The 12,369-nt window shown below is 43.9% G+C and overlaps 1 protein-coding gene across 1 annotated transcript; it reads left to right on the top strand.

Annotated features, from left to right (window-relative positions):
- The first annotated feature begins 6,007 nt into the window (after positions 1-6,007).
- On the top strand, positions 6,008-12,369 carry LOC123039576 (receptor-like serine/threonine-protein kinase SD1-8). Its single transcript, XM_044462686.1, has 7 exons — positions 6,008-7,319; positions 7,845-7,976; positions 8,076-8,242; positions 8,413-8,635; positions 8,731-8,950; positions 9,047-9,179; positions 12,037-12,369. The coding sequence occupies exons 1-7, from the start codon at positions 6,008-6,010 to the stop codon at positions 12,367-12,369; spliced, it is 2,520 nt and encodes an 839-aa protein (XP_044318621.1).

The raw sequence follows: 12,369 nt of genomic DNA, 5'->3' as shown, positions 1-12,369 counted from the left end.
TCCATCATGAATAGTATCAAAAGAAGACAAAAGCTAGAATGCCACTATTCACATATGAATTTGTCTTTTTTGTTTCTCCTTGTGTATTTCGAATTTTGATCTGAATTTTTTAGGGGTTGTCAACATATGTGTTGTGAACATTCATTATAATTTCAGAATTTTTTGACATGTTTAAATTTGAGTTTGTAGGTTGGTATCATGATATCATGTGGTATCACCTGATACTTCCGGAGGCGTGTTCCGGAGGCTTGTTAGTTGTGGCCAACTCCGGAGGCGTGTAGCCCCGGTGGCACAGAGGTAGTGCTGTTTTTGTGATTAGTACCATACCGCTTAACTGGATTAAGTTCGGCTAATTTATAAACCGCACGCCAGGAACGGTTAGCAACCACGCGGCAGGTGTGGTCAGCTATTAGAAATTGAATTGGTTAAATGATCCGTTGGAGATTATTACATGCACGGCTCCACATGCCTGCATGGTTGCAGCTAGCTTTCCCCACCGACATGGTGTGTTTGCATTTTTATTTTTCTTGGCCTTTTTTGTTTCTCAATTCAATATTCTTTCTTTCTTTCTTTCGGGGAATCGATGAAAATTATACACCAATGCTGCAATCCATCATGTTACTTGCCCACACTACTCTCCTCACAGTACCAATTTTTTTTTATAGAAACTCCTGGCCGTGATTTATTAACTCAGGATGTTTTTAGGGATACAAATGATATCTGGTCTATCCAGAAGCCACAAATGGCGCTCAAAATCTAAGTTAGTAACTGCTTTTGCCGGACTATGAGCTTCTACATTCAAACTTCTACTTTCATACACAAAATCTACTGAACTCACACTCTTCATCTTCTCCTTTATTTCATGAATGATTGCTACCGACGTTCCAAGCTGCCCCAGCAATCAGTTGCTATGACAACATTGTTGCACAATAGGTCCATCGCCAAGGACAAAGCTTCACTGCTCGCCTTTACTTCAAGAATATCTGGTGATATCAAATCACAAACTACAGTCACCGAAGCACCAAGGACAAGCCCGGTTTCTGCATCAAGCTGCACAAGTTCCTCTATCTCCATGACGTCCAATGGCTGCGTCTATATGGATCTTCACAGCACCGGCCGATGGTGGGATCCATCTAGCCGGCTGACTGGCTGAGCAGGAGTAGCCCTCAATGTTTTCTTCCAAGGGATCAAAGCGAGATCATCTAAGTAGTTCTTGAAAAATATGAACGTTTACAGAGGGACTGAACTTGGTCCTCGTGTACGAACTTCCTCCGTGGCCACCATATCGACCATAGTATCATCAGGGTTTTTTACAAAGCTGCTTTCATCCGTAGAAGATTGAATTTCCATGAGCCATAGCTTCGCATCATTCAACCTGCAGGCGATCAAGTGTTCCACAAGTTCTTCGTCAACAAGAGAGCAGAGGCACTTTGCCATTGTACATTCCATAAGCGCATGTTTCCAAGTGTCCTGACCGTGCCAATTGTGCACCCATCCTGTGAACTGGACTCAGCTCTGAATGCTGTGCCCGTCTAGCATAGTGGCCTGCGTAACAATTCACTTTGCGCTGTTTAGTCTGCTCTTGTTTCCAAAATATGGAGGCAACCTTCGATACAAGGTATGAAAGTGACATACAAAACAGTGATTTCCCGGTCTGGCAGTAAGTTCCAACAATCTCGTCCTACTTTGAACAGGCACGAATTCAGCCAGGAAAGCAAGAGGTGATATCCAGTGTTAATTATCACACCACATTCAAATTGGTGTGCCAAAATTATCATTCTCATAACACAAGTTCCAACAAATATGTCATAGTTTGGACAACCACAAATTCACATAGGAAAATGAAGGCGATATCCAGTGTTAAAGTACAAACATCAAACATCAAATTCATACCGCAAGTCACAGATTGGTACAGTAGTAAATTTTAGGCTTATGTTGCTTGCATTGTCGCGATGAAGCCGCAAGGAAGGATGAGGCACTCAAACTTAAAAGATCCGGCTCCAAATGATCACTGATCATACGATGTGATTGCTGCAGGAGAAGAGATTGGTCAGAGGGCCCAGCTTGGCCCGGGGGTTAATCGTACACTGGGGCCAGCTCCACTGTTGGTTGTGGGTCTACTTGGCATACGGAGCTGTGAGTGTGAGTCGGTGCCGGCTAGCATTCCCACAACTTCAGACATGGCATGCCTGCCCTCCTCGGGCGATTGCTGCACACAAAGAAGGCCAATCTGGATGCACCTGGCTAGTGCTGACAAGAGCTCACCAGGCTCGCCCACTTCTTGATCAAGAAGCTCCTCAATACCATGTTGATTCCACAATTCCCAGGCCTGCAAAAATATGCTTAGTTACACGCACGGAGTAGCGCTCATCTTTGTTTGATATGTGGCTATGTTTGGAACGTGTGTTGGGGTTGTGTAGCAAGCTGAACAAAGATTACTGGTTCATTACTAGGACACTATATGCAAATTCAGTGTGAAGGGATTGAATGTATGGTTCTATATTGGAACCCATTGTTTATGAAATACTATTTGGAAAAGGAAGAAGTGGAAATGTTGCTCAATGATAAAATCAGTGCATTACGGAATTTCACACAATGGTCTATTCTTTCTTGATGGTCCATTGGAAGTTACCAACCGAACTATTATTTGGGGAAGATAACTCCATAGAGAGGAATGCTGATAACAGGAACACATGCTTGGAATTTATTATTTTTGTCATGGATGACTTGGTCACTTATCATGGAACCGAATCGAGTGGCTTACTAATTCCGGAATACAAAACTTTAGTGGGAGGAATTTGGCTTTCTAAAGCACATATATAATGGTATTTGACTTGCACGCCATTTCTTAAAGTGGAAGGAGATAAAAGCTTCACATAGTTTTTCTCATATACATATGGTATTTTTTTGGTCTCTCTCACTAGAGGTCGGATTGTTTATCATTTCATTCATTGATGATTGCACTTTATATGGTTCTTTGTTTATCTTTCATTATACAAGTTAGAAGGTTTTATTGTGTTGTTCACATGTTGTACTGAAGTGGAAAATCACAAGTTATTTGTGCCCCTCTTCGAGCATTGGGTGAAACCCTAGGTTCTGGTTATCCAGATCGGAGGGCGATGGCGTCTCGACGTCGTTCTCCTTCATGAAGGCGTTGTCTTGTATGCTCGCGGCATCCTCAGGTTCTAGATTTGGAGAAGTTGGTTGTCTAGTTGTTGGTTTGAGCTGCTTCTTAGGGCGGCGAGTGTTTTTTTTCACGTGTGCGCGCGGGGGGGGGGGGGGGGGGGGGAGTACCTCCTCCTAACCACACTGCAGTCTCAGGAGTACAACGCCTGTAGGCAGCTAGACTATTTGACAAAGCCCTCCAATTTGCAAAGAGTTTGTCTATGCCACCACGTGCCAACTGACCCTAAGCCTTATGGTGTGGTTCTCCCCCCTCTTGATTGTCTCTCTCGTCCAACAAGCATCCAAGGTGCATCACATCTTCAGCAGCAAATGTCAGTTTAGCCTAAGATGTCTTTAAAAATCTGGGAAGATAGGTATCAGAATTGTCACCAAGTCTCCTGTTGTTATCGTGGAAAGAGCTCGACGCAGAGGCGCTTCCTTTTTACCCCCCACCCCCCACCTTTTCTATTTATTTTATCTATTTATAACTATTTATTTATTCATTTTTGTAAAAAAAATGGACATTCTTTATTAGAACACATTAACACTTGTTTCTGAGAAATTTGAACATTCTTTTTTCAAAACCTGAACATCTCTTGTAAGATTTATATACATGTTTTTCACATACAAGCCATTTTTAAGAAAACAACAATTTTTTATACACGTCAATATTGTTTGAATTTGAAACACATGCAAATTTCATTTCACATACAACGTTTTATGTATGCCGATATCTAGATAATTTTTAAAACACATGAAATTTATTTTTAATAGAAAAATTTACATTTAATAACATATAAATTTATTACTACTAAATTACTTGTTAGATTTTATATAGAAAAACAAGTTTGCTTAGGGGGATATGGAAAACAAGAGATACAATATAATCCCATGCATTCCGCATATGGGCTAGACTCGATCCCGACCCCTTGCTTCACCGACAGCTCGCTTTGCGGCCTTCTTCGCCATCTTACAATATTTGTTTTATATATTTATAATTATTTACTTATTCATTTTTGTTAAAAAGAATGGATATTCTTTACTAGAACACACTAACGCTTCTTTCTGAGAAATTTGAACATTTTTTCCAAAACCTGAACATCTCTTGTAAGATTTGCATACATGTTTTTCACATACAAGGCATTTTTAAAGAAATGCCAACACTTTTTTATACACGTGATATTTTTTGAAACACATGCAAATTTCATTTCACATACAACTTTTTATGAATGCCGATATCTAGATAATTTTTAAAACACATGATTTTTTTTCATAAAAACATTTACATTTTATAACATATAAATTTTATTATTAATAAATTAATTGTTAAGTTTTATATAGAAAAACAAGTTTGGTTAGGGGGATATGGAAAACAAGCTATACAATTTAATCCCATGCACTCCATATATGGGCTAGACTCGATCCACCGAAGCCCATTCTGCCCCTCTGCCAGCTTCCTCTCTCCAATTCTGTCCTTTCCGCAGTCTCTCCACTCGCACAGACGGCCGGACAACGGCGCAACGCGCCTCCACCACACTCTCCATCCTTGCCCACTCGCCGGCGGCGGTCGGCAGGCATGAGCTTCCCGACGGCGACCAACTGTCTGGTTGTTCCCGGGAAAATCACTTCCCGACGGCAGCCCTCTTCAAGCCAGTTTGTGCTTCAGGCCCAACCTCCGGATGCATCTTCAGGTTCAGACGTTAACTGAATCTGCGTCGATTCCACCACACGTTCCTGTCCGGACGCAGTGATCCATCACTGCCAAACACGGTATGTTAGCATATTTTATCTCCAATGTGGTGTGAACAAGCTGTGAAGTGCTAGCATTGCTCAAAGGTTTTCTCTGTGGAGTTGACTGTAAAATTATTAGTATTTCTTAATCAAATTATAGGCTAAACCAATAAATTAGTGAAAGAGCTAGTACCAGCCCTATTTATTGGGGAAGGTGCTATATGTTTACTTATAAATAATGCTATTCAATGTACAAATCATTGGTCGTTGGAGATGAATTGCATCGAAAGTACGGTCCGCTAAAGCGATGGTTCCATGATGCTTGAGCTATTAAACAAACATGTTCACAGCAACACATATGTAAGTCTGTAACTAGTAAGCATTATTGGTTTGAACTGTTCAAAGACCATCATGTGTTTTAGTGTACTGAAGAACCTGTCAATGCTAGCGTTGCTCAAAGGTTCTCTCTGCGGAGTTGACTGTATAATTATTATTTCTTGATTGGACCATAGGCTAAACCAATGAATTAGTGAAAGAGCTAGTACCTCGAAGTTCCTGCCAGCTTTGCTTATTGTGGAAGGTGTTATATATATGCTAACGTGATGAAGAATGCTATTCAAATGCAGAAGCGGATGGTGTTAAGAATACAAAATAGCGATGCACCGTCCTCACTCCTCATGCACCCAACCAAAGGCATGTTCTAGTACCAGTGAATATTTGACTTCTCAAGACAAGCGTATAATTGGGCCGCTGCCCTTTCGGATGGTCCAAGCACCAAATTAGGCCAACCGTCAGTGGCATCCAAAATAAGAAAGATGTTTAGGGGCGTAGAACTTTGCGTGTTGAAGAGAAAGATCTGCTTGTTATTTGATGTATAATTATACTACGTAAGAATCTTATTTAGGTAGTGGCGAAAACTCAAAGGTACCCAATTGTAGCTGTGGATTCCCTCTTGTCTATATATAATAGACTACAACAAGTCAGGCATTTGACCTTTAACCGCCAATCAGTTAATACAACTACCTTCAGAAGCGAGCTGCGCAGCTCATGTAGCTAACAGTGTACCTTGTTCAATTAGCTCAAACCCCAGAACAAGAAACATCAAGCCATCATGTGGTTGAAAAACCAGCCACACCTTCACAGCCTCCTGGGCATCCTTGTTCTCTTCATCCTTGTTTCCACAGCATCTGCTGCAAACCGTGGGTCTGACATTCTCGACAAGGGCCGCAACATCACCGACGGCGACACCCTTGTTTCGGCTGATGGGTCATTCACCCTGGGCTTCTTCCCTCCCGGGGTGCTTGCCAAGAGATACCTCGGTATACGGTTCTCCGTGTCCGAGGACGCCATCTGTTGGGTAGCCAACAGAGACCGTCCTCTCACTGACGCTCGTGGGGCGCTGGTGATTAGTGACACGGGAAGCCTTTTCTTGCTCGATAGCTTCGGCCAGGTTGTGTGGTCTTCAAACACGACAGGCGCTGCCTCCACGACGCTGCAACTGCATAATTCAGGCAACCTTGTCCTGAGCGATGGGAGTGCCAATGGTGCTGCCATATGGCAGTCATTTGACCACCCATCAAACACCTTGCTTCCCAGCATGAAGATTGGCAAGAACCTATGGACCAGGGAAGAGTGGTACCTTACGTCGTGCGCTTCGGCCAATGACCCTGCCACAGGGAAGTTTCGCTACATTACTGACGGAGAAGGTGTGCCACAAAACATACTCTTGGATGGTGACAAAATGATCTACCGGTCAGGACCATGGAATGGCCTACGGTTCAGCGGTGTCACGGAGATGACCTCGTATTCTGACAAGTTTGCTTACCAGTTGACAAGAAGCTCAAGTGAGGTAACCTACAGCTATGTTTCCAAGGCTGAAGCCTCCTTCTCGCGTCTACTTCTGACTGATGACGGAGTATACCAACGCCTGGTATGGGACCCAACCAGCCGGTTGTGGAAGATCTTCTTCCAAGCGCCGAGGGACATCTGCGACCACTATGGCAGGTGTGGGGCATTTGGTCTGTGCAACGCCAATGCTCCATCAACGTCGTTCTGCAGCTGTGTACAGGGGTTCAGCCCGACATCTCCAGTGCAGTGGAAGATGAGGGACACCTCCAACGGTTGCCGCCGAAAGATGGTACTGGACTGTGGCAATGGAATGTCCAGTACCACGGACGGTTTCGTGGTGATAGACGGAGTGAAGCTTCCCAACACGCACAATGTATCGGTGAATGCTAGCATCACGTTGGAGGAGTGCAGGGCGAGGTGCCTAGCCAACTGCTCTTGTCTGGCGTATGCGCCGTTGGATCTCAAAGGAGGAGGCGCTGGAACTGGCTGCATCATCTGGACAGAGGACCTCATGGATCTCCGGTATGTAGATGGAGGGCAAATCCTTTATCTCAGATCCACCAAGTCAGAATTAGGTATGTTATATTGTTTCACTTTCTAGATCATTAGCAATGTATAGTTTGCATTTTAAGATTTTTGGTGATGCTAATTTACTGTTGTTCCTGAGATGCACACCTCATGGATGCCCCTCCTTACCCATTTCCAACATCTACCATTTTAGCTTCCCAATAGGAAAGTTTAGAGTTTAGGATTTCAACCAAACAAAGCTATACAACTGCAGTCGTAGATATGTCAACATTCAATTAATCAAGGAATGTGATGGCACAGATGGCTATTGGCTAGTTCAAAGAGCATACTGTACCGACCAATGTAGCATCACAACGCCTACCAGGATTTGAGTCCTAAGCTTAGAACCAAGGCCATGCAACCAGTTAGAAAATATGTTAGGATCACTGCAAGGAAGGTACCAGTTAGATGGCACCAACATCTAATACTGTGTTTCTAGTTTTTTTTAGAAGATTTATGCCTTTGCGCAAATACCAAAGGAAAGTTTAACATTTAAGCTAATTTAAGTTTCAAAATTTTATTGTTCATAATAGATGGGCCATCTGTATCCATGTTCCCAACCGGTATCGTTATCGGTGTATCCGTAGCCTTGATCATCATTCTGGTTCTCCTTGCCTTCTGGGTTATTATCACCAGGAGACGACATCGCATGCAAAGGGTATTAGGTAAGTTCTTAATTATATTAAATTATTAATCGCATTTGTATTTCTTCTTTTACTATTCCGAATGAGAGAAGTAGACTCACAAGCCTAACTATTTTCCAGTACACAATGGTCTGAGGGTGACAGGGGGTTCTGATAGCCATTCTCCGAATCCCGCTTCGCCCATGACGTCCGTCCCTACAATTGATCTCCATACTATAATAGAGGCTACAGGAAGTTTCTCCGATGCAAATAAAGTTGTTGAAGAAGGATTTAGTGTTGTCTACAAGGTGTTGATTTTTTTTCTTATCCATATGATCTGACATTTTTCCCACGTTGACTACACAATACACAAGGAGATAATAGAATCAGACAATCCAATGGCACCCTTCAGTAATTAATTGCATGCTGCAAATATCTGCTGGATCTACACTGTAACATATTACTGTATAATCAACAGGGGCAACTACCTGGTGGTACAATGGTTGCTGTAAAGAGGCTCAAACAGTCTCTTCTTACTGATAAAGGCAGGCAGCATTTCTCAAGGGAAGTGGAAGTGATGTCAACGCTCACCCATGTCAATCTTGCTAAGCTCCTCTACTATTGCCGGGAAGGAGATGAGTGGATACTAGTCTACGAGTGGATGGAGAAAAAAAGTTTGAATCTTTACATATTTGGTACTCGTTGCAATGCATGCCATGTTAATCTATCATTATATGTACCCACAACTATTCCTATCTGTTTTTGGCCTCACACACCCATTTGGAAAATGCAGGAGAAGAAGGACTCCGTTCCTCACTGAGTTGGGCGCAAAGACGGGAAATAATTCGAGGTGTGGCCATAGGTGTTGAATTTCTTCATGGCAGAGGATTCATTCACAGGGATCTAAAACCTGCGAACATACTTGTCAGTGATACGTGGGTTCCAAAGATAGCAGACTTTGCCACCGCAAAGCTATTTATTGACGAGCAGACAGATTTGACATTAGTACAGACACGGTATGATTAAAATTTCCAACCCATCTAATGTTTTCATATTCATGGTAGACTACCAGGACAAACCTCAATTAACTCCATGTTTTGTGTTAAATGCAGGGGATATGTGGCTCCAGAGTATATAGGGGAAGGGGCCCTGACGTACAAGTGTGATGTATATAGCTTCGGAGTCGTTTTGCTGGAGACAGTCAGTGGCAAAAGGAGAACAAGCAATGCAATGTTCCTTCCTGATGTAAGTCTGCTCAGCACAAAACATACTCCTCCCTGGTGCATCCTCTAGTTTCTCCCCAATGAAAATGGGCCACTAGCTGAGCTTATTATTCTTTCTTTCTTACAGGCCTGGGAATTGTGGAATCAATGTAAGAGCGGGGAGCTTCTTGATGTGGCGGTGGGTGGTGAACCTGAAGGTGAAGTCTTGTCGGGGCTACTCAGATGCATCCAGATTGGCCTTCTCTGCGTGCAGTATTTGCCAGAGCATAGACCTTCAATGTCTGAAGTTGTGGCAATGCTAAACAACAGCTCACAGCTCCCCAGGCCACTGAAACCCACACCAAACAGCAGACCAGGACCGGGCGCACAGCCAGGACCGAGCCGGACCTTCTTACTGTGGCTATTTTGCTCATGTGGACGTGACCCCACGAGCCCAGGCATGGAAGCTACGGTGTAGTGCTTCGGTCTATCAGGGTGAGGCAGAGGCAGTGGCAGTGCAAGAGGAAATAAGCCTAAAACTTACTACCGGTCTGGATCTGGAACTTGCGGCATGAATTTGATGTTTATTGGTGTACTTTAACACCAGATATCGCCATTGTTTTCCTGTCTGGATTTGTGCTTTTTCAAAGTACGACGGGATTGTTGGAACTTACTGCCAGCCTTGGAAGTCGATGTTTTATTCTTGTATATATACTTAAGCACAGTGTATCGCCTTTGTTTTCATTTTCATATTTGTGCTTGTTCAAATATTACTTGGCAGTATTGATTGAACTTTTCTTATGAGAATGATATAATATTTGGGGGTTGTTTTGTATGTCACTTCCATACCTCCATGAGCAGGCTAAACACTGCAAAGTGAACTGTTATGCAGTCTAGTGCATAGCAATCAGGACAGTACGTAGATCTTGTGTGTGCAAGTAACATGATGCAGTACGTTATTGGTTTATAATTTTCATAGATTCCCCCCCAAGATAAAAACAAAAATTAGCTGAGAAAAAAAATGGGAAAGAAGAAACAGGAGTAGTAAACTGAGAGATGGAAAAAAAGCACAAGGCACACTATGTCAGTGTGGACAGCTAGCTGCAGACATGCGCATTGTGGAGGCGCGCATGTAATGTCCAACGCATCATTTAACCATTTCAATTTGTAATAGCTAACCACATCTGCCACGTGGTTGATACCCTGGCCCGGAGAGCTGTTAATAAACTAGCCAAAGTCAATCTAGCTAAGCGGTGTGGTACTAATAACGAAAATACTACGCACCGCGGCTCGAGCCGGAAACTACGCCTCCGCAGTTGGGCCACATCACTGTTGTCTTTCGAGCGTCCAGCTTAGCTTTCCGCACTGAGCCAGGCCAGGCCCAGCAGCGGGATAGCAAGAAGAAAACAGAGACACTGCGCTATTTTTGAGGATATGGGCTGGAATCGGTCTACCGAAGCCCATCATGCCGCTCAGCCTGCTTCTTCCCCGACTCCGTCCTCTCCGAGAGCAACTGGTTAACGAGCGCTGCTCTGGGAGCCTCAACGGTTAGTGCCACTTGGCGTGCTCTCAGCCATTTGCCACGTGTCGCGCTTTGGGCTTCCTATGGATTTTTTTTCGCACGCGTTTTCGGCCTTTTAGATGTTTTTTTCGGCTTTTTTCAACGTTTTGGTTTTCCACCGGTCTTCCTTAGCTTTTCGCGTGAAAAAAAATTAAATTTTTTTGGCGTGAAAAACGCGTTTTCTGTTTTTTTTTCTTTCACGAGAGTCATGGTTTTGCTTACGTGAGAGGCACGGGTGTGCTTTCGTGAGAGTCAAGGCCGTGCCTCTCAGAAACTGAAAAAAATGCATTTTATGTTTTTTTCTCTTTCGTGAGAGTCACGGTTTTGCTTTCGCAAGATGCACGGTTGTGCTTTAGCGAGAGTCACGGCCGTGCCTCTCCGAAACGAAAAAGACGTGTTTTCTGTTTTTTTCGCGAGAGTCACGCCCGTGCTTTAGCGAGAGTCACGGCCGTGCCTCTCGGAAATGAAAAAAAACATGTTTTCTGTTTTTTTTGCGAGAGTCACGGTTTTGTGTCCGCGAGAGGCACGGTTGTGCTTTCGCGAGAGTCACGGTCATGCCTCCTCGGTAACGGAAAAAGAACGTGTTTTCTCTTTTCTTCCTTCCGCGAGAGGCACGGTTGTGATTTTCTGAGGGGCGTGCCTCTTTCGGAAAGGAAAAAACCTGTGCTCCCGGTCAGTTTTTTCGTTCGATTTTTTCACGAAAAAAACCTTCATCAAAACCTATCAACATCGGATCTAGTTTTGAAGATCTCGATGCGAGGAATCTAACAATGAAAGCGGTTCGAGATTTGGACGCGCAGTTTGAGAGATAAAACATTTTGAATAAACGGATCTACGAAAAAAGGGAAAACGCTCAGGTTACGACAAGTGGCACACAGCATGTGCGCCACTTGTCGCAACCTGGGGAGTTGGGAGTGATCTTTGCAACGAGTATTCCTCAATTAGTGATTTTGGTCTTCTCCGCTCGCACGCACGCACACACGGCCAACCCCACAGGAACGACACACCCCGTCACTGTCCACTCGCAGGCGGCGGTCAGCAGACGTGAACGTACAAGTGTGATGTATATAGCTTCGGAGTTGTCCTGCTAGAGATAGTCACCTGCAAAAGGAGAACAAGCATGCCAACGTTCCTTCTTCATGCAAGTCTGCTCATGATAAAACGTACTCTTCCTTATGCGTCCTCTAGTTTCTTCCCACTGAAATGGGTGCAAAACTGCAAACTAACAATGAACGGGTAATCTTTGTTCAGTTTGCTACATAAGCCAAACACACGTTTCAAACATAGCCATATCAAACAAAGATGAGCGGTACTCCATTAACCGAGCATATTTTTGCAGGCCTGGGAACTATGGAATCGTCGCGATATTGAGGAGCTTCTTGATGAAGAAGTGGGCGAACCTGGTGAGCTCTTGTCAGCACTAGCCAGGTGCATCCAGATTGGCCTTCTCTGCGTGCAGAATTTGCACCAATCACCTGAGGAGGACAGGCCTGCCATGTCTGAAGTTGTGGCAATGCTAACCAGCACTGACTCACAGCTCCATTTACCAAGTAAACCGATTGCTAACAGGGCACCTGGCCTGAGCGTACAGCTAATCTCAGATGACACCCCCGGGCCGAGCACCATCTCTCCCTCGGCACATCCTGTGGCAAATGCAGTGTATGATTCGTGA

This window comes from Triticum aestivum, chromosome 2B (assembly GCF_018294505.1).
Source record: "Triticum aestivum cultivar Chinese Spring chromosome 2B, IWGSC CS RefSeq v2.1, whole genome shotgun sequence".
In the NCBI taxonomy this organism is placed as follows: Eukaryota; Viridiplantae; Streptophyta; class Magnoliopsida; order Poales; family Poaceae; genus Triticum; species Triticum aestivum.
The sequence above is the reverse complement of the archived record's forward strand: the minus strand, read 5'-3'. Positions and strand labels throughout refer to the sequence as shown.

Bases quoted from the DNA above. Each gene is read 5' to 3' on its own strand.
- LOC123039576 (XM_044462686.1), top strand. From the start codon at position 6,008: ATGTGGTTGAAAAACCAGCCACACCTTCACAGCCTCCTGGGCATCCTT. The intron at 8,636-8,730 runs GTTGCAATGCAT...AAAATGCAGGAG, and splicing joins TCTTTACATATTTGGTACTC to AAGAAGGACTCCGTTCCTCA. The intron at 8,951-9,046 runs GTATGATTAAAA...TGTTAAATGCAG, and splicing joins TTGACATTAGTACAGACACG to GGGATATGTGGCTCCAGAGT.